This window comes from Petromyzon marinus, assembly GCF_048934315.1.
Source record: "Petromyzon marinus isolate PM22_M1 ecotype Great Lakes invasive population chromosome 80 unlocalized genomic scaffold, UKy_Petmar_22M1.pri1.0 chr80_unloc.2, whole genome shotgun sequence".
NCBI lineage: Eukaryota > Metazoa > Chordata > Hyperoartia > Petromyzontiformes > Petromyzontidae > Petromyzon > Petromyzon marinus.
Genome location: NW_027422630.1, coordinates 429,978 through 452,537, shown reverse-complemented (window position 1 = coordinate 452,537; position 22,560 = coordinate 429,978). Strand labels below are relative to the sequence as shown.

Here is a 22,560-nt window from a genome sequence, read left to right as displayed (position 1 = left end):
GGCGTGTGTGTGTGTGGTGTGTGTAGTGTGTGTAGTGTGTGTGTGGTGTGTGTGGTGTGTGTGTGGTGTGGTGTGTGTGTGTGGTGTGGTGTGTGTGTGGTGTGTGTGTGTGGTGTGTGTGTGTGGTGTGTGTGGTGTGTAGTGTGTGTGTGTGGTGTGTGTGTGGTGTGTGTGGTGTGTGTGTGGTGTGTGTGTGGTGTGGTGTGTGTGTGGTGTGTGGTGTGTGTAGTGTGGTGTGTGTGGTGTGTGTGTGGTGTGTGTGTGGTGTGGTGTGTGGTGTGGTGTGGTGTGGTGTGTGTGTGGTGTGTGTGGTGTGTATGTGTGGTGTGTGTGGTGTGGTGTGGTGTGTGTGTAGTGTGTGGTGTGTGGTGTGGTGTGTGTGTCGTGTGTGTGTGGTGTGTGTGGTGTGTGTGGTGTGTGTGGTGTGTGGCGTGTGTGTGGTGTGTGTGTGTAGTGTGTGTGTGGTGTGTGTGTGGTGTGTGTGTAGTGTGTGTGTGTAGTGTGTGTGTGTGGTGTGTGTGTGGTGTGTGTGTAGTGTGTGTGTGGTGTGTGTGTGGTGTGTGTGGTGTGTGTGGTGTGGTGTGTGTGGTGTGGTGTGTGTGGGGTGTGTGTGTAGTGTGTGTGTAGTGTGTGTGTAGTGTGTGTGTAGTGTGTGGTGGTGTGTGGTGTGTGTGTGGTGTGTGTGCGTGGTGTGTGTGTAGTGTGTGTGTAGTGTGTGTAGTGTGGTGTGTGATGTGTGTGTGGTTGTGTGTGTGGATGGGTGTGTGTGTGTGTGGTTGTGTGTGGTTGTAACAACTACAGGGTCATCTCACTCCTCAGTGTGCCGGGAAAGGTTCTGGCAAGGATTATTCAACATCGCCTTGCCAGGCACGCTGAGGAGAGGCTTGCGGAGCCCCAATGCGGTTTCAGAAAGGGCGGTCCTGCACAGATGCCATATTTTCTGTCCGTCTGCTACAGCAGAGGTGTAGGGAATTCCAGCAAGACCTACATCTCTGCTTTATTGACCTGGTCAAGGCCTATGATACCATCAGTAGGCCTGGGCTCTGGGATGTTCTTCTGCTCACAATCATGAATGTGGCCTCAAAGTGCACCTAGCCTGGCACAGGCACCATGTTAACGTCACCGTCACTGAATGGTGAATTCCGGGTATCGTGTACAGACACCGCTGTGCTAACCACTGCACCACCGCTCCCCACAGTGTACGCACACACCCGTACACACACACGTACACACACACGTGCACACACGTACACACACGGTGTATGCACTCGTTAGGAACTGCCTTTAGTAACAAGCCAATATGAATAACTTTATTGAGAGCAAGGTTACACCTTAAGACAGGAGTTTGGAAACAACTTCACAATTCAACATTGGAGACTTGCGTCTGTGTGTCTCTGTGTGACTCACTGTGACCGTGTCTCTGTGTGACTGTGACCGTGTCTCTGTGTGACCGTGTCTCTGTGTGACTCACTGTGACCGTGTCTCTGTGTGACTGTGACCGTGTCTCTGTGTGACTGTGTCTCTGTGTGACTCACTGTGACCGTGTCTCTGTGAGACTCACTGTGACCGTGTCTGTGTGTGACTCACTGTGACCGTGTCTCTGTGTGACTCACTGTGACCGTGTCTCTGTGTGACTCACTGTGACCGTGTCTCTGTGTGACTCACTGTGACCGTGTCTCTGTGTGACTCACTGTGACCGTGTCTCTGTGTGACTCACTGTGACCGTGTCTCTGTGTGACTCACTGTGACCGTGTCTCTGTGTGACTCACTGTGACCGTGTCTCTGTGTGACTCACTGTGACCGTGTCTCTGTGTGACTCACTGTGACCGTGTCTCTGTGTGACTCACCGTGACCGTGTCTCTGTGTGACTCACCGTGACCGTGTCTCTGTGTGACTCACCGTGACCGTGTCTCTGTGTGACTCACTGTGACCGTGTCTGTGTGACCGTGTCTCTGTGTGACTCACCGTGACCGTGTCTCTGTGTGACTCACTGTGACCGTGTCTCTGTGTGACTGTGACCGTGTCTCTGTGTGACTGTGACCGTGTCTCTGTGTGACTCACTGTGGCCGTGTCTCTGTGTGACTCACTGTGGCCGTGTCTCTGTGTGACTCACTGTGACCGTGTCTCTGTGTGACTCACTGTGGCCGTGTCTCTGTGTGACTCACTGTGACCGTGTCTCTGTGTGACTCACTGTGACCGTGTCTCTGTGTGACTCACTGTGACCGTGTCTCTGTGTGACTGTGACCGTGTCTCTGTGTGACTCACTGTGACCGTGTCTCTGTGTGACTCACTGTGACCGTGTCTCTGTGTGAGTGACTGTGACCGTGTCTCTGTGTGACTCACTGTGACCGTGTCTCTGTGTGACTCACTGTGACCGTGTCTCTGTGTGACTCACTGTGACCGTGTCTCTGTGAGACTCACTGTGACCGTGTCTCTGTGTGACTCACTGTGACCGTGTCTCTGTGTGACTCACTGTGACCGTGTCTCTGTGAGACTCACTGTGACCGTGTCTCTGTGTGACTGTGACCGTGTCTCTGTGTGACTCACTGTGACCGTGTCTCTGTGTGACCGTGTCTCTGTGTGACTCACTGTGACCGTGTCTCTGTGTGACTAACTGTGACCGTGTCTCTGTGTGACTCACTGTGACCGTGTCTCTGTGTGACTGTGACCGTGTCTCTGTGTGACCGTGTCTCTGTGTGACTCACTGTGACCGTGTCTCTGTGTGACTGTGACCGTGTCTCTGTGTGACTCACTGTGACCGTGTCTCTGTGTGACCGTGTCTCTGTGTGACTCACTGTGACCGTGTCTCTGTGTGACTCACTGTGACCGTGTCTCTGTGTGACTCACTGTGACCGTGTCTCTGTGTGACTGTGACCGTGTCTCTGTGTGACTCACTGTGACCGTGTCTCTGTGTGACCGTGTCTCTGTGTGACTCACTGTGACCGTGTCTGTGTGTGACTCACTGTGACCGTGTCTCTGTGTGACTCACTGTGACCGTGTCTCTGTGTGACTCACTGTGACCGTGTCTGTGTGTGACTCACCGTGACCGTATCTCTGTGTGACTCACTGTGACCGTGTCTCTGTGAGACTCACTGTGACCGTGTCTCTGTGTGACTCACCGTGACCGTGTCTCTGTGTGACTCACTGTGACCGTGTCTCTGTGTGACTCACTGTGACCGTGTCTCTGTGTGACTCACTGTGACCGTGTCTCTGTGTGACTGTGACCGTGTCTCTGTGTGACTCACTGTGGCCGTGTCTCTGTGTGACTCACTGTGACCGTGTCTCTGTGTGACTCACTGTGACCGTGTCTCTGTGTGACTGTGACCGTGTCTCTGTGTGACTCACTGTGACCGTGTCTCTGTGTGACTCACTGTGACCGTGTCTGTGTGTGACTCACTGTGACCGTGTCTCTGTGTGACTCACTGTGACCGTGTCTCTGTGTGACTCACTGTGACCGTGTCTCTGTGTGACTCACTGTGACCGTGTCTGTGTGTGACTCACTGTGACCGTGCCTCTGTGTGACTGTGACCGTGTCTGTGTGTGACTCACTGTGACCGTGTCTGTGTGTGACTCACTGTGACCGTGTCTGTGTGTGACTCACTGTGACCGTATCTCTGTGAGACTCACTGTGACCGTGTCTCTGTGTGACCGTGTCTGTGTGTGACTCACTGTGGCCGTGTTCTATTAACATTATGCTACCTATGTGTGTTATGGTTTCACGCTACGTGTGTATTTGTAATAGATGCTATGTATAGGTATACCAAGCATTGGGTACACGTGTGTATTAAACTCTGTACACTGCTGGTAGCTTGTGTGTGTCTGTGTGTGTGTGTCGTCTTCTCGGCCACGGTCATTCCCTCCCTTCTTTTACGCTTGCAAAACGTGGACCCCCCCTAATGGAACATCTTCGCCGGTTAGAAACATTTAGGCTGGCCTGCCTACGATCCATCCTGGGTTTAACCAGACTGGATTGTGTGAGGAGCTCACAAATCCTTGAAAGATCTGGGCAAGGTCCCATCGGTGAGCTCCTCCGGCGGGCAAGGCTGCGATGGCTGGGTCATGTAGCCCGCATGCCCAGCCACCGCATGCCGAAACAGCTTTTGTTCGGCCGGATCGAGGGGGCTAAGCGGGCACGGCACGGGCTAGAGAAGAGATGGAGTGAAGTGGTGCAGGAGGACGTGGAGCTGAGTGGACTTGCCGATGATTGGTACCAGCGGTGTCAAGATCGGCCTCTGTGGAGGAGGCTTGTGAAGGATGCTACTGGGCAGTTGGAGGCAGTCGCCCTCCAACAACAACGGAGGGCGGAGGAGCGACGCTCACAACAACGAGCGGAGCGCCGGGTGGCTAAAGCACAGCAGGTTGGCACAGTAGGGGGCACAGGTGGTGCATCAGCCAGTCATCTCAGTCAGTCGACCCGTGGCACCTGGGTCTGCCCCGTGACCTCCTGCCAGCGGGCGTTCGACACTTCACGTGGCCTCAGGGTGCACATAGCCTGGCACAAGCGTCGTGGTGACGTCACCGCCCCTTAGTGGCGAATGTCGTGTGTGTGTGTCTAGGTCGACTCAGCTTCAAATGAGTACCTGGTGCGGTGTGTAAACATTGCCACTTGGGAGACAAAGGCGGTCGGGCGTGGTGCTGGCCACCCACCCCCTCGTGTACCGTTCCGGCCTTCATAGGTGCTCGCTAACAGCACTTGCCCCTACAGTCTGTTAAGGCTATATGGGGGATCTTTGTCTTTGTCTGTGTGTGGGGAGTGGTGGGTGTAGTGGTTAGCGCTACGCTGCGCTACGAACCCGGCAACCCGGGTTCGATTCCCGCTCACGGCCAACACCGCCAGTGACGATTATCTGACCCGATTCTGGGCCTCTCCTAGGTCGACTCAGCCTCAAATGAGTACCTGGTGCTGTGTGTAGTAAACATCGCTAGCACAGGGGAGACAAAGGCGGCCGTGCGTGGTGCTGATAGCCACCCACCCCCTCTGTGTGTGCCACAGTGCCGGTAGCCTTCACAGGCGCTGCTACTCACAGCACTTGCCCCTACAGCCTGCTAAGCCTACACGGGGAGCTTTGTCTTTGTATCACAGCTGCTGTGTCCACAGGAGTCGGTCCGTTTGCTCCAACATCGTCTGGATCAGCAATCTGAAACATCATCAACGTGAACAACATCAACAACATCATCAACATCATCAACATCATCATTAACATCATCAACATCATCAGCAACATCAACAACATCAACATCATCAACAACATCATCAACGTGAACATCATCAACATCTACATCATCAACATCAACAACAACAACATCATCAACAACATCAACATCATCAACATCATCGTGAACATCATCAACATCAACAACATCAACATCATCATCAACGTGAACATCATCAACAACATCATCATCATCAACATCATCAACAACATCATCAACATCATCATCAACGTGAACATCAACAACATCATCAACAACATCATCAACAACATCATCAACAACATCATCATCGTGAACATCATCAACATCATCAACATCATCGTCGTGAACATCACCATCGTCACCACCCCCATGACCGTCCCACCTCTGGGTCCGCTCAGCACGAACTCACCGCTGCCGGTGCTCGGCCATCCTCAGCGCCTCCCACCGGCGGAGGAAGTCCCGGTCTCCGCTGGTCTCCTCGCGGAGCTCCGCCAGGGGGACTCCAGCCTCGGCGAGCAGAGCCTCAGCACGGAGCAGCCCGGCCCGGAATGAGAGGGCCACCGCAACCCCGCTCACCGGGGTCCCTTTGAGGGCCCCCTTCACAACCGGGGTCTCAATCGCCGGGGTCCCTTTAAGGGTCCCCTCTACGAGCGGGGCCCCTTTAAGAGCACCAGCGCCCGGTTGCTGTGGCCCGGCCGCAACTCCGCCGAGGCTCCGGGGGTGCCGCTCCCGGGTCCCTTTGAGGCCTCCATCGTCCGGATTCGAGGGAGGCGTCGAAACCGCGCTGGGGGTGGGCGGGGTCCCTTTAAGGCCGCGGGCAACTTTGATCAGAAATCTCCACTCGGCCTCCGTGTCAGGGGTCGAACCTAGGGGGTGAGAGATCGCAGGTCAGCGGGGGGGGTCACGGTGGCCGTGTGGCCGGGGTCACGGTGGCCGTGTCAACGCATGGAGGGCGAGGGGCGAGGTTCGTCTCACCTGTAGGTCCGCTCAGCAGCGAGCGTCCCCGGTCGGCGCGCTGAGCCAGAGCCTCGAGAGCCTCCGCCCGGGGGTGGCGCTGGGCGGGCCGCACCCCCCCGGCCCCTCCCCTCAGCCTGCAGACGCAGACGCCCCAGGTAGCTCACGCGCTGCTGCAGGGGCAAGTGCGAGGGGGGCGGGTGGCTACCAGCACCGCGCCGGGCCGCCTTTGTCTCCCCAGTGGCGACGTTTACCGCACTACCGCACTACCGCACTACCGCTGCACCAGCTGCTCGTGAGCAGCACGTGACAACCCTCACCACAACGTCACGTGCTGGTCACGTGACAACCCTCGCCACAACGTCACGTGCTGGTCACGTGACAACCCTCACCACAACGTCACGTGCTGGTCACGTGACAACCCTCACCACAACGTCACGTGCTGGTCACGTGACAACCCTCACCACAACTTCACGTGCTGGTCACGTGACAACCCTCACCACAACGTCACGTGCTGGTCACGTGACAACCCTCACTACAACGTCACGTGCTGGTCACGTGACAACCCTCACTACAACGTCACGTGCTGGTCACGTGACAACCCCCACTACAACGTCACGTGCTGGTCACGTGACAACCCTCACTACAACGTCACGTGCTGGTCACGTGACAACCCTCACCACAACGTCACGTGCTGGTCACGTGACAAAACCTGACTCACTGTCTGTGCCTACACACAGCCTACACACACACACACAGCCTACACACACACAGCCTACACACACACAGCCTACACACACACAGCCTACACACACACAGCCTACACACACACAGACTACACACACACAGCCTACACACACAGCCTACACACACACAGCCTACACACACACAGCCTACACACACACAGACTACACACACACAGCCTACACACAGCCTACACACACACACACAGCCTACACACACACAGCCTACACACACACAGCCTACACACACACAGACTACACACACACAGCCTACACACAGCCTACACACACACACAGCCTACACACACACAGCCTACACACACACAGCCTACACACACACAGCCTACACACACACAGACTACACACACACAGCCTACACACAGCCTACACACACACAGCCTACACACACACAGACTACACACACACAGCCTACACACACACACAGCCTACACACACACAGCCTACACACACACAGCCTACACACACACAGCCTACACACAGCCTACACACACACAGCCTACACACACACACAGCCTACACACACACACAGCCTACACACACACACAGCCTACACACACATACACAGCCTACACACACACACAGCCTACACACACACAGCCCACACACAGCCTACACACACACACACAGCCTACACACACACACACAGCCTACACACACACACACAGCCTACACACACACACACACAGCCTACACACACAGCCTACCCACACACACAGCCTACACACACACAGCCTACACACACACACAGCCTACACACACACAGCCTACACACACACAGCCTACACACACACACACACAGCCTACACACACACACAGCCTACACACACACACAGCCTACACACACACACAGCCTACACACACACACAGCCTACACACACAGCCTACACACACACAGCCTACACACACACAGCCTACACACAGCCTACACACACACAGCCTACACACAGCCTACACACACACAGCCTACACACAGCCTACACACACACAGCCTACACACAGCCTACACACACACAGCCTACACACAGCCTACACACACAGCCTACACACACACACACAGCCTACACACACACACAGGCAGAGAGAGACCGAGAGACAGAGAGTCTCACCTGGCCATCAGCTCGGGCTGAGCAGAGTCATCTTGTCTGTAGGGATCCACACTCGGCTGGGTCGAAGAATGAATCACTGCACAGACAGAGACATCATCACCACCATCACCATCACCACCATCATCACTACCATCATCACCATCACCACCATCACCACCATCACCACCATCACTACCACCACCACCATCATCATCACCATCATCATGGTGGTGATGGTGGTGATGATGGTAATGGTGGTGATGGTGGTGGTGATGGTGGTGGTGATGGTGGTGATGGTGATGATGGTGATGGTGGTGATGGTGGTGATGATGGTGGTGATGATGGTGATGGTGGTCATGGTGATGGTGGTCATGGTGGTGATGGTGGTGATGGTGATGATGATGGTGATGGTGGTGATGATGGTGATGGTGATGATGATGGTGATGATGGTGATGATGATGGTGGTGGTGATGATGGTGATGGTGGTGATGGTGGTGATGGTGGTGATGATGGTGATGATGGTGGTGATTATGGTGATGATGATGGTGGTGATGGTGGTGATGGTGGTGATGATGATGGTGGTGATGGTGGTGATGATGATGGTGATGGTGGTGATGGTGATGATGGTGGTGATGATGGTGATGATGGTGGTGGTGATGGTGGTGATGGTGGTGATGATGGTGGTGGTGGTGATGATGATGGTGATGATGATCATGGTGATGATGATGGTGATGATGGTGATGATGATGGTGGTCATGATGGTGGTGGTGATGATGGTGGTGATGATGGTGATGATGGTGATGATCATGGTGATGATGATGATGGTGGTGATGGTGGTGATGATGGTGGTGATGATGGTGGTGATGGTGATGATGGTGATGATGATGGTGATGATGGTGGTGGTGGTGATGGTGGTGATGGTGGTGGTGATGATGGTGGTGATGGTGATGATGGTGATGATGATGGTGATGATGGTGGTGGTAACCTTCCAGCATGGTCCTCAGGGCGTGGATGTCTCTCCCCCCTCTCCTCCTCCCCCCTCCCCCCTGCCCCCACCTCGTCACGGCCTCCTCCACTCTGACGAGGTCCATGAGAGACCGGAAGCTGCTCAAGAACCTTGCAGCGCGCCCCATCAACCCATCATCATCACCATCACCACCAACATCACCACCACCATCACCACCACCATCATCATGAGCATCATCACCATCATCACCATCATCACCACCATCATCATCACCATCATCACCATCATCACCACCATCATCACCACCATCACTACCACCATCGTCACCACCATCACCATCGTCATCGCCACCATCACCATCACCGCCATCCTCGGCGATGATCAACATCACTTCAAAGTGCAGCGTCGCCAAACGTTGGACATCGCCGTGGAGTGAGACAGGCAGGGTGGCGATGGGGGAGACGGCCCTCAATCTCCTCCTGACGCCATCACCAACATCACCGCCACCACCACCACCAACATTAACACCGTTGTGACCACCATCACCACGACCTCCACCATCACCTCCACCAACATCACCGCCACCACCACCACCAACATTAACACCGTTGTGACCACCATCACCACGGCCTCCACCATCACCTCCACCAACATCACCGCCACCACCACCGCCATTAACACCGTTGTGACCACCATCACCACGACCTCCACCATGACCACCACCACGATTATTGACACTCTCATGTCCACCACCACCATCACCACCACCACCACAAACACCGTCACCACCACCTCCACCAACATCACCATCACCACCACCACCCCCACCACCGCCACCGCCACCACCGCCACCACCACCACCACCATCACCGCCACCACCACCGCCACCACCACCACCGCCACCACCACCACCACCACCAGCGGCAGGCAGAACCGTGGCCACGCTATGCCACAGCTGCTGGGACCACCTCCACAGAGTCCTGTGGAGGCTTCTGGGGTCAAGGAAGTTTGTGGGGTCCTCCACGCTCAGCCTGGGGGGAGGGGGAGGGGGGAGGGGGAGGGGGAGGGGGGAGGGGGGAGGGGGAGGGGGGAGGGGGGGTTACAAGAAGAGGTGACCCTGAGTCTCTACATCCTGCTGATGCTGCTGATGATGATGATGCTGATGATGATGCTTATGCTGCTGATGATGATGATGTTGCTGATGATGATGCTGATGCTGATGATTTTGCTATTGATGATGATGCTGATGATGATGCTGCTGATGAAGATGCTGCTGATGATGAAGATGCTGATGATGCTGATGATGATGCTGCTGATGATGCTGATGCTGCTGATGAAGATGCTGATGATGCTGATGATGATGCTGCTGCTGATGATGCTGATGATGCTGCTGATGCTGCTGATGATGATGCTGATGCTGCTGATGATGCTGATGATGATGCTGCTGATGATGCTGCTGATGATGTTGCTGATGATGCTGATGATGTTGCTGATGATGCTGATGATGTTGCTGATGATGCTGATGATGATGCTGATGCTACTGATGATGCTGATGATGATGATGTTGCTGATGATGCTGCTGATGATGTTGCTGATGATGCTGCTGATGATGCTGACAATGATGATGCTGCTGCTGATGATGATGTTGCTGATGATGCTGCTGATGATGACTCACAGGGTCTCAGCCGTAGATCGTTTGAGGTCTTCCAAACGAGCGTCCTCCACATCCAGCTCGTCAGCACCTACATCACCACAACCACAACCACCACCACAACCATCACCACAACCACTACCACCTACATCACCACAACCACCACCACCACCACAACCATCACCACAACCACAACCACCACCACAACCATCACTACAACCACTACCACCTACATCACCACCACAACCATCACCACAACTACTACCACCTACATCACCACAACCACCACCACCACCACAACAACCACCACAACCACCACCACCACAACCACCATCACCACAACCACCACCACCACAACAACCACCACAACCATCACCACAACCACAACCATCACCACCACCTACATCACCACAACCACCACCACCACAACCACCACCACAGCCACAACCATCACCACCACCTACATCACCACAACCACCACCTACATCACCATAACCACCACCACAACCATCACCACCACCTACATCACCACAACCACTACTACCACCACCACAACCACTACCACCATCACCACAACCACCACCACAAACACTACCACCTACATCACCACAATCACCACCACAACCACAACCACTACCATCTACATCACCACAACAACAACCACCACAACCATCACCACCACCTACATCACCACAACCACAACAACCACCACAACCATCACCACAACCACCACCACAACCACAACCATCACCACAACCACCACCACCACAACCATCACCACAACCATCACCACAACCACCACAACCACAACCATCACCACAACCACCACCACCTACATCACCACAACCACCATCACCACAACCACCACCACAACCACAACCATCACCACAACCACCACCACAAACATCACCACAACCATCACCACCACAACCATCACCACTACCACCTACATCACCACAACCACCACCACAACCACAACCATCACCACAACCACCACCACAACCATCACCACAACCATCACCACAACCACCACCACAACCATCACCACAACCATCACCACCACAACCACTACCACCTACATCACCACAACCACCACCACCACAACCATCACCACAACCACAACCATCACCACAACCACTACCACCTACATCACCACAACCACCACCACAACCACAACCATCACCACAACCACCACCACAACCATCACCACAACCATCACCACAACCACCACCACAACCATCACCACAACCATCACCACCACAACCATCACCACAACCACTACCACCTACATCACCACAACCACCACAACCACAACCATCACCACAACCACCACCACCTACATCACCACAACCACCACCACCACAACCATCACCACTACCACCTACATCACCACAACCACCACCACCTACATCACCACAACCACCACCACCTACATCACCACAACCACCACGACCACCACCACCACAACCACCACCACCTACATCACCACAACCATCACCACAACCACCACCACAACCATCACCACAACCACTACCACCTACATCACCACAACCACCACCACAACTATCACCACCACAACTATCACCACAACCATCACTACAACCATCACCACAACCACTACCACCTACATCACCACAACCACCACCACCACAACCATCACCACAACCACTACCACCTACATAACCACAACCACCACCACAACCATCACCACAACCACCACCACAACCATCACCACAACCACCACCACAACCATCACCACAACCACCATCACCACAACCACCACAACCATCACCACAACCACTAACATCTACATCACCACAACCACCACAACCACCACCACCTACATCACCACAACCACCACCAACTACATCACCACAACCACCACCACCACAACCATCACCACAACCACCATCACCACAACCACCACCACCTACATCACCACAACCACCACCACAACCACCACCATCACCACAACCATCACCACCACCTACATCACCACAACCACCACCATCACCACAACCATCACCACCACCTAAATCACCACAACGACCACCATCACCACAACCATCACCACCACCTACATCACCATAACCACCACCATCACCACAATCATCACCACCACCTACATCACCACAACCACCACCATCACCACAACCACCACCATCACCACAACCATCACCACCACCTACATCACCACAATCACCACCATCACCACAACCATCACCACCACCTACATCACCACAACCACCACCACAATTACCACAATCACCACCATCACCACGACCATCACTACGACCATCACCACGACCGTTACTACCACCACCGTCACCACCACCACGACCACCACCATCACAACCACGACCACCACCACCATCACCACCGTCACCATCACCACCATCACCACCGTCACCACCACCACGACCACCACGACCACCACGACCACCACCATCACCACCACCACCACCATTACCACCGTCACCACAGCACCACCACCACCGTCATAACCACCACCACCATTACCACCGTCACCACAGCACCGTCACCACCACCACCATCACCACCACCACCATCACCACCATCACCACCATCACCGTCATAACCACCACCATCACCACCGTCACCACAGCACCGTCACCACCACCGTCATCACCACCATCACCACCACCACCATCACCACCACCACCACCATCACCACCGTCACCACAGCACCGGTCTGGCAGACTGACGGCTTGTGGAGACAGCTGCCACTGGGGGTGCCCCCACGGCTGTGAGGAATTCCCGAGCCGCTCACCCAAAGTCGCCTTCCCACTCTCCTCCTCCTCCTTCTCCTCCTCCTCCTCTCCTGTGCAGTCAGCTCCGCCCAAACGGACCCCAGCGTCGGCCAGACCCGGCGGCACCTCCACCTCCTCCTCGTCCACCACATCGTCCACCACATCGTCCACCACCTCGTCCACCACCTCCTCGTCCACCACCTCGTACACCAACTCCTCCTCTTTCTCAGCTGCTCGCTGGGTCTTCGCTAAACCATCTCCACCGCTGCTGCTGTTGTTGATGGTGTTGGAGGAGGTGGTGGCGATGATGGAGGAGGTGGTGGAGGTGGTGGAGGTGGTGGTGGAGGTGGTGGTTGAGGCGTCAATTTCCCAGTGAGCTGGAGACCAAGGTTGACAATCGGTGCTGTAAGTCTCCTTGTCTGGGTTTGCCGATGCTGCTGTGGAGACAAAGGTGGCTGGGCAAGAGCGGATGGATGATGATGATGAGGATGATGAGGAGGAGGAGGATGACGAGGAGGAGGGGGGAGTGGTGTCATCAGCTGAGTGGACTTGGTAGATTCCCCCGTCCAGCAGAGAGAAGCTACCCTGTGGAGACACGGGGAGAGACACGCGGGGAGATGTCATGCTGATGATGATGATGCTGATGATGATGATGCTGATGATGCTGATGATGATGATGCTGATGATGATGATGCTGATGATGATGGCACTGCTGTTGATGATGCTGCTGCTGTTGATGATGCTGCTGTTGATGATGATGATGCTGCTGCTCATGATGATGATGATTCTGCTGCTGTTGATGATGATGCTGATGATGCTGCTGATGGCACTGCTGATGATGATGATGCTGATGATGATGATGCTGATGATGATGGCGCTGCTGTTGATGATGCTGCTGTTGATGATGCTGCTGCTGTTGATGATGCTACTGTTGATGATGATGCTGCTGCTCATGATGATGATGATTCTGCTGCTGTTGATGATGCTGATGATGCAACTGCTGATGGCACTGCTGATGATGATGATGCTGCTGCTCATGATGATGATTCTGCTGCTGATGATGATGCTGATGATGCTGCTGCTGATGGCGCTGCTGCTGTTGATGCTCATGATTATGATGGCGCTGCTGCTGATGATGATGCTGCTGCTCATGATGATGATGATTCTGCTGATGATGATGATGATTCTGCTGCTGCTGCTGCTGCTGCTGTCTCACCAGTGAGCTCACACTGCTGCGCCGGCTGCTGTTGAGGCTGGACCCGGAATTCCCGGAATTCCCGGAATTCCCGGAATTCCCGGAATTCCCGGAATTCCCATGATCCCACGCATCAGCTTCCAGGTCCCCGAGCATTTCCCGAATCTTCCGAGCAAGCTCCATCCTCCACTCCTCTCCCAGAACGCCGGGGAAAGCATCCAACATTTCCAGAACTCCGGGATTCGCAGACGTTCCTGGAATTCCGGGAATTTTCAGAGATTCCGAATCCCAAGAGAGAGCTCGCGGGACTTCAGGAGTTGCCGGCATTCCCGGAATGCCAGAATTCCCAGGAATTCGAAGATTTCCCAGAATGGCACAATTCTCAGCATCTCCAGAATTCCCCAGATGTTCAAAATCTATCGGAATTCCCAAAGCCTCCGAGAACCCGGATTTTCCCGCAATCCCCGGATTTTCCGGATTTCCCGAGTCACCGGAATTCCCAGAATTTCCCGACATCTCCGTTTGGGAATTCTTGGAATTCCCCGAAACTCCATCGGGAATCTCCAAGCCCTCGCAGATTTCCTCCAGGACGGAGGCGGGAACGCGTCGCCGGGCCTAAGGGGGGGTGGGTGGTGGGATAAATAAATAAATAAATCGCGATAAAGTTAAAGGAGCAGCCCTGCAATGGCCTACGCTGATCCCAGAAGAATAGCGGTGGGGACAGACACCCAAACTTTAACCCACCAACACCACCGTGAACTCAGCCACACGGCCACCGTGAGCACAGAGACACGACCACCGTGAACTCAGCCACACGGCCACCGTGAACTCAGCCACACGGCCACCGTGAACTCAGCCACACGGCCACCGTGAACTCAGCCACACGGCCACCGTGAACTCAGCCACACGGCCACCGTGAACTCAGCCACACGGCCACCGTGAACTCAGCCACACGACCACCGTGAACTCAGCCACACGACCACCGTGAACTCAGCCACACGGCCACCGTGAACTCAGCCACACGGCCACCGTGAACTCAGCCACACGGCCACCGTGAACTCAGCCACACGACCACCGTGAACTCAGCCACACGGCCACCGTGAACTCAGCCACACGGCCACCGTGAACCCAGCCACACGGCCACCGTGAACTCAGACACACGGCCACCGTGAACACAGCCACACGACCACCGTGAACTCAGCCACACAGCCACCATGAACTCAGCCACACAGCCACCGTGAACCCGGCCACACGGCCACCGTGAACCCGGCCACACGGCCACCGTGAACCTACCGGGCCGGCCATGATGAATCTGCGGTGAGTCCAGGCGAGCCAAGCTGCGGCTAGCGGCCTGCGGGCCCGGGCCAGCGTCGCCACGCCAACGGCGGAGGAGACGAGGGTCATGTGACTCAGCCTCCCGTCGCCATGGAGACAGAGCAGCTCCCTCCCACACACGGAGACCGAGCGGAGACCTGGGGGGGGCGGGGAGAGACGATGGCGGTGATGGTGGTGGTGATGGTGGTGGTGGTGATGGTGGTGGTGATGATGGTGATGATGGTGGTGGTGGTGGTGATGGTGGTAGTGATGGTGATGATGATGGTGATGGTGGTGATAGTGGTGGTGATGATGGTGATGATGATGGTGATGATGGTGATGATGATGGTGGTGGTAATGGTGGTGGTGATGGTGATGATGATGATGGTGATGATGGTGGTGGTGGTGGTGATGGTGATGATGGTGGTGATGATGGTGGTGGTGATGATGATGGTGATGATGGTGGTGGTGGTGATGGTGATGATGGTGGTGGTGATGGTGGTGGTGATGGTGGTGATGGTGATGATGATGGTGGTGATGGTTATGATGGTGGTGGTGGTGATGTTGATGATGGTGGTGATGGTGGTGGTGATGGTACCTGGGAGGGAGGCGGAGGCGATGATGATGTTGCGATGAGGAGAGAAGATGAGAAATCCATCAGCAGAGCAGAGCAGTACCCGGCTCTTCCTGCACTCACACACACACACGTGCACGTAGCCTGGTACGGGGCCCTGCGGTGCAGCGACCTGTGGGTGGTGCACCTAGCCTGGCACGGGGCGTGGTGCACCTAGCCTGGCACGGGCCTCACCCAAGAGGCAGGAGTTGGTGGAAGAGGAGCGACCGCAGCTGGGATGACGCTCGCACACTGCCATCCCTGCACACAGACACAGACAAAGGTCCCCCAGGTAGCCTCTGGCAGGGCTGTAGGGGCAAGTGCTGAGAGACACAGACAAAGGTCCCCCAGGTAGCCTCTGGCAGGGCTGTAGGGGCAAGTGCTGAAAGACACAGACAAAGGTCCCCCAGGTAGCCTCTGGCAGGGCTGTAGGGGCAAGTGCTGAGAGACACAGACAAAGGTCCCCCAGGTAGCCTCTGGCAGAGCAGTAGGGGCAAGTGCTGAGACACACAGACAAAGCTCCCACAGGTAGCCTCTAGCAGGGCTGTATGGGCAAGTGCTGAGAGACACAGACAAAGGTCCTCCAGGTAGCCTCTAGCAGGGCTGTAGGGGCAAGTGCTGAGACACACAGACAAAGGTCCCCCAGGTAGCCTCTGGCAGGGCTGTAGGGGCAAGTGCTGAGAGACACAGACAAAGGTCCCCCAGGTAGCCTCTGGCAGGGCTGTAGGGGCAAGTGCTGAGAGACACAGACAAAGGTCCCCCAGGTAGCCTCTGGCAGAGCAGTAGGGGCAAGTGCTGAGACACACAGACAAAGCTCCCACAGGTAGCCTCTAGCAGGGCTGTATGGGCAAGTGCTGAGAGACACAGACAAAGGTCCTCCAGGTAGCCTCTAGCAGGGCTGTAGGGGCAAGTGCTGAGACACACAGACAAAGGTCCCCCAGGTAGCCTCTGGCAGGGCTGTAGGGGCAAGTGCTGAGAGACACAGACAAAGGTCCCCCAGGTAGCCTCTGGCAGGGCTGTAGGGGCAAGTGCTGAGAGACACAGACAAAGGTCCCCCAGGTAGCCTCTGGCAGAGCAGTAGTGGCAAGTGCTGAGAGACACAGACAAAGCTCCCCCAGGGAGCCTCTAGCAGAGCAGTAGGGGCAAGTGCTGAGACACAGACAATGCTCCCCCAGATAGCCTCCAGCAGAGCAGTAGGGGCAAGTGCTGAGACACAGACAAAGGTCCCCCAGGTAGCCTCTGGCAGGGCTGTAGGGGCAAGTGCTGAGAGACACAGACAAAGGTCCCCCAGGTAGCCTCTGGCAGAGCAGTAGGGGCAAGTGCTGAGACACAGACAAAGCTCCCCCAGATAGCCTCTAGCAGAGCAGTAGGGGCAAGTGCTGAGACACAGACAAAGCTCCCCAGATAGCCTCTGGCAGGGCTTTAGGGGCAAGTGCTGAGACACAGACAAAGCTCCCCCAGGTAGCCTCTAGCAGGGCTGTAGGGGCAAGTGCTGAGAGACACAGACAAAGGTCCCCCAGGTAGCCTCTGGCAGGGCTGTAGGGGCAAGTGCTGAGACACACAGACAAAGGTCCCGCAGATAGCCTCTAGCAGGGCTGTAGGGGCAAGTGCTGAGACACACAGACAAAGGTCCCCCAGGTAGCCTCTGGCAGGGCTGTAGGGGCAAGTGCTGAGAGACACAGACAAAGGTCCCCCAGGTAGCCTCTGGCAGGGCTGTAGGGGCAAGTGCTGAGAGACACAGACAAAGGTCCCCCAGGTAGCCTCTGGCAGAGCAGTAGGGGCAAGTGCTGAGACACACAGACAAAGCTCCCACAGGTAGCCTCTAGCAGGGCTGTATGGGCAAGTGCTGAGAGACACAGACAAAGGTCCTCCAGGTAGCCTCTAGCAGGGCTGTAGGGGCAAGTGCTGAGACACACAGACAAAGGTCCCCCAGGTAGCCTCTGGCAGGGCTGTAGGGGCAAGTGCTGAGAGACACAGACAAAGGTCCCCCAGGTAGCCTCTGGCAGGGCTGTAGGGGCAAGTGCTGAGAGACACAGACAAAGGTCCCCCAGGTAGCCTCTGGCAGAGCAGTAGTGGCAAGTGCTGAGAGACACAGACAAAGCTCCCCCAGGGAGCCTCTAGCAGAGCAGTAGGGGCAAGTGCTGAGACACAGACAATGCTCCCCCAGATAGCCTCCAGCAGAGCAGTAGGGGCAAGTGCTGAGACACAGACAAAGGTCCCCCAGGTAGCCTCTGGCAGGGCTGTAGGGGCAAGTGCTGAGAGACACAGACAAAGGTCCCCCAGGTAGCCTCTGGCAGAGCAGTAGGGGCAAGTGCTGAGACACAGACAAAGCTCCCCCAGATAGCCTCTAGCAGAGCAGTAGGGGCAAGTGCTGAGACACAGACAAAGCTCCCCAGATAGCCTCTGGCAGGGCTTTAGGGGCAAGTGCTGAGACACAGACAAAGCTCCCCCAGGTAGCCTCTAGCAGGGCTGTAGGGGCAAGTGCTGAGAGACACAGACAAAGGTCCCCCAGGTAGCCTCTGGCAGGGCTGTAGGGGCAAGTGCTGAGACACACAGACAAAGGTCCCGCAGATAGCCTCTAGCAGGGCTGTAGGGGCAAGTGCTGAGAGACACAGACAAAGCTCCCCCAGGTAGCCTCTGGCAGGGCTGTAGGGGCAAGTGCTGAGACACACAGACAAAGCTCCCCCAGGTAGCCTCTAGCAGGGCTGTAGGGGCAAGTGCTGAGAGACACAGACAAAGCTCCCCCAGGTAGCCTCTGGCAGGGCTGTAGGGGCAAGTGCTGAGAGACACAGACAAAGCTCCCCCAGGTAGCCTCTGGCAGGGCTGTAGGGGCAAGTGCTGAGAGACACAGACAAAGCTCCCCCAGGTAGCCTCTAGCAGAGCAGTAGGGGCAAGTGCTGTTAGCGAGTAGCAGCGGCAGCGTCTATGAAGGCCGGCACTGAGGCAGTGGGTGGCCAGCACCAACTACTACTAACTACTACTACTAGTACCATAGTACTACTACTATAGTACTAGTACTATAGTAGTAGTAGTGGTACCTGCAAGAGTAGAGTGGAGTCCGAGTGAGTCCCAGCAGCAGCTGACGGAGCTGCACCGTGGCTGTGACGGCTACTACTACTAGTACTATAGTACTACTACTATAGTACTAGTACTATAGTACTAGTACTGTAGTACTAGTAGTAGTGGTACCTGCAAGAGTAGAGTGGAGTCCGAGTGAGTCCCAGCAGCAGCTGACGGAGCTGCACCGTGGCTGTGACGGCTACTACTACTAGTACTATAGTACTACTACTATAGTACTAGTACTATAGTACTAGTACTATAGTACTAGTAGTAGTGGTACCTGCAAGAGTAGAGTGGAGTCCGAGTGAGTCCCAGCAGCAGCTGACGGAGCTGCACCGTGGCTGCGACGGCTACTACTACTAGTACTATAGTACTAGTACTATAGTACTAGTACTATAGTACTAGTACTGTAGTACTAGTAGTAGTGGTAGTACCTGCACGAGTAGAGTGGAGTCCGAGCGAGTCCCAGCAGCAGCTGACGGAGCTGCACCGTGGCTGTGACGGCTACTACTACTAGCACTACTACTACTATAGTACTAGTACTATAGTACTAGTAGTAGTGGTAGTACCTGCACGAGTAGAGTGGAGTCCGAGCGAGTCCCAGCAGCAGCTGACGGAGCTGCACCGTGGCTGTGACGGCTACTACTACTACTAGTACTACTACTACTATAGTACTAGTACTATAGTAGTAGTAGTGGTAGTACCTGCAAGAGTAGAGTGGGGTCCGAGCGAGTCCCAGCAGCAGCTGACGGAGCTGCACCGTGGCTGTGACGGCTACTACTACTAGTACTATAGTACTAGTACTATAGTACTAGTACTATAGTACTAGTAGTAGTGGTACCTGCACGAGTAGAGTGGGGTCCGAGCGAGTCCCAGCAGCAGCTGACGGAGCTGCACCGTGGCTGTGACGGCTACTACTACTACTAGTACTATAGTACTAGTACTATAGTACTAGTACTATAGTACTAGTACTATAGTACTAGTAGTAGTGGTACCTGCACGAGTAGAGTGGGGTCCGAGCGAGTCCCAGCAGCAGCTGACGGAGCTGCACCGTGGCTGTGACGGTTCCCCCCGGCTCGGCCAGCCACAGGCGGCCTCCAGGCCTGGCGCTCAGCACCACGCTGCACCCACGCCACTGCTGATGCTGATGCTGCTGATGCTGCTGATGCTGCTGATGCTGCTGATGATGCTGCTGCTGATGCTGCTGCTGCTGATGCTGCTGATGCTGCTGATGGTATGGACCAAAAGCAGGAAAGAAGCAGGCTCCGTATGGGCCGGCCCGAGCCTTGGTTCCGACCGTCCAGAATGTTTCCCTGCAGAGATGAGAACCAGAGGGGGAGAGAGAGGCGGAGAGACTTTGACTGAATTTTGATTTAAAGCTTTCGTGACTGCAGTAATTCATATTCTTAGTTTTTTCGGTAAAGTCACGTTGAAGAGAAACAACAAAATAATAAAATATATATAAAACAATAAAAAATTATCGCGACGTTTCGACCATAACTCAAACGGTCGTCTTCAGGTGGTCGAAACGTCGTGAGAATGTTTTATTGTTTTATATAGACTTTGACTGGTCAACAACTTTGACGTGAGGGGGAGGGGCGTGAGGGGGAGCGGCGTGAGGGGGAGGGGCGTGAGGGGGAGGGGCGTGAGGGGGAGGGGGTGGGAGGGAGGGGCGTGAGAGGGAGGGGCGTGAGGGGGAGGGGCGTGAGGGGGAGGGGCGTGAGGGGGAGGGGCGTGAGGGGGAGGGGCGTGAGGGGGAGGGGCGTGAGAGGGAGGGGCGTGAGTGAGTGTGTGAGATTGAGTGTGAGTGAGTGTGTGAGTGAGTGTGTGAGTGTGTGAGAGTGTGTGAGTGAGTGTGTGAGAGTGTGTGAGTGAGTGTGTGAGTGTGAGAGCGAATGAGTGTGTGAGTGAGTGTGTGAGTGTGTGAGTGTGAGAGTGAATGAGTGTGTGAGTGAGTGTGTGAGTGTGTGAGTGTGAGAGTGAATGAGTGTGCGAGTGAGTGTGTGAGTGTGTGAGAGTGAGTGAGTGTGAGTGAGTGTGAGTACCTGTGAGTGTCACACACGTAGCAGTGCGTGGAGGTGGACACGAGCAGCTGTCCGAGTGAGTGGTGGAGTTGGACGACTGCGGAGTTCAGAGTCACCACCACCTTGGTGGTGGTCAACGAGAATCCTGCTCCTGATCTTCCTCCTCCTACTCCTCGCTATCATCACAACCACAGGGAGCAGAGGGGTGGGTGGGTCAGTGAGTGAGTGAGTGGGTGGGTGAGTGGGTGAGTGGGTGGGTGGGTGAGTGGGTGGGTGGGTGGGTGAGTGAGTGGGTGAGTGGGTGGGTGGGTGAGTGAGTGGGTGAGTGGGTGAGTGAGTGGGTGAGTGGGTGAGTGGGTGATTGGGTGAGTGAGTGGGTGAGTGGGTGGGTGAGTGGGTGAGTGAGTGGGTGAGTGGGTGGGAGAGTGAGTGAGTGGGTGGGTGGGTGGGAGAGTGAGTGAGTGGGTGGGTGGGTGGGAGAGTGAGTGAGTGGGTGGGTGAGTGAATGGCTGGGTGAGTGAGTGGGTGGGTGAGTGGGTGGGAGAGTGAGTGGGTGGGAGAGTGAGTGGGTGGGAGAGTGAGTGGGTGGGTGAGTGAATGGCTGGGTGAGTGGGTGGGTGGGTGAGTGAGTGGGTGGGTGAGTGAGTGGGTGAGTGAGTAAGTGGCTGGGTGAGTGAATGGCTGGGTGAGTGGGTGAGTGAGTGATTGGTTGAGTTAGTGGGTGGGAGAGTGAGTGAGTGGGTGGGTTAGTGGGTGGGAGAGTGAGTGAGTGGGTGGGTGGGTGGGAGAGTGAGTGAGTGGGTGGGTGGGAGAGTGAGTGAGTGGGTGGGTGGGTGGGAGAGTGAGTGAGTGGGTGGGTGGGTGGGTGATTGAGTGGGTGAGTGAGTGAGTGGGTGGGTGAGTGAATGGCTGGGTGAGTGAGTGGGTGGCTGGGTGAGTGGGTGAGTGAGTGAGTGGGTGAGTAAG

The 22,560-nt window shown here is 55.5% G+C and overlaps 2 protein-coding genes across 3 annotated transcripts in view; one reads left to right on the top strand and one right to left on the bottom strand.

Moving 5' to 3' along the window:
• LOC116958640 (uncharacterized) overlaps positions 1 to 1,174 on the top strand; it is a 50,241-nt gene extending 49,067 nt beyond the window's left edge. Inside the window, exon 6 of the mRNA XM_076058895.1 lies at positions 1,160 to 1,174. Within this exon, the coding sequence (XP_075915010.1) occupies positions 1,160 to 1,174 (15 nt within the window). The remainder of the gene's footprint in view (positions 1 to 1,159) is intronic.
• Positions 1,175 to 1,283: 109 nt separating this feature from the next.
• Positions 1,284 to 22,560, bottom strand: part of HPS5 (HPS5 biogenesis of lysosomal organelles complex 2 subunit 2) — a 36,943-nt gene continuing 15,666 nt past the window's right edge. For both annotated transcript variants that reach the window (XM_076058885.1, XM_076058884.1), the window contains exons 7-19: positions 21,616 to 21,770; positions 20,566 to 20,883; positions 16,706 to 16,771; positions 16,496 to 16,584; positions 15,877 to 16,055; positions 14,605 to 15,198; positions 13,409 to 13,973; positions 10,642 to 10,708; positions 8,985 to 9,997; positions 8,021 to 8,096; positions 6,172 to 6,287; positions 5,606 to 6,062; positions 1,284 to 5,138 (exon numbers count right to left, since the gene is read on the bottom strand). In XM_076058885.1, coding sequence (XP_075915000.1) covers positions 5,078 to 5,138; positions 5,606 to 6,062; positions 6,172 to 6,287; positions 8,021 to 8,096; positions 8,985 to 9,997; positions 10,642 to 10,708; positions 13,409 to 13,973; positions 14,605 to 15,198; positions 15,877 to 16,055; positions 16,496 to 16,584; positions 16,706 to 16,771; positions 20,566 to 20,883; positions 21,616 to 21,770 — 3,756 coding nt within the window. In that variant the 3' untranslated portion in view covers positions 1,284 to 5,077. The remainder of the gene's footprint in view (positions 5,139 to 5,605; positions 6,063 to 6,171; positions 6,288 to 8,020; positions 8,097 to 8,984; positions 9,998 to 10,641; positions 10,709 to 13,408; positions 13,974 to 14,604; positions 15,199 to 15,876; positions 16,056 to 16,495; positions 16,585 to 16,705; positions 16,772 to 20,565; positions 20,884 to 21,615; positions 21,771 to 22,560) is intronic.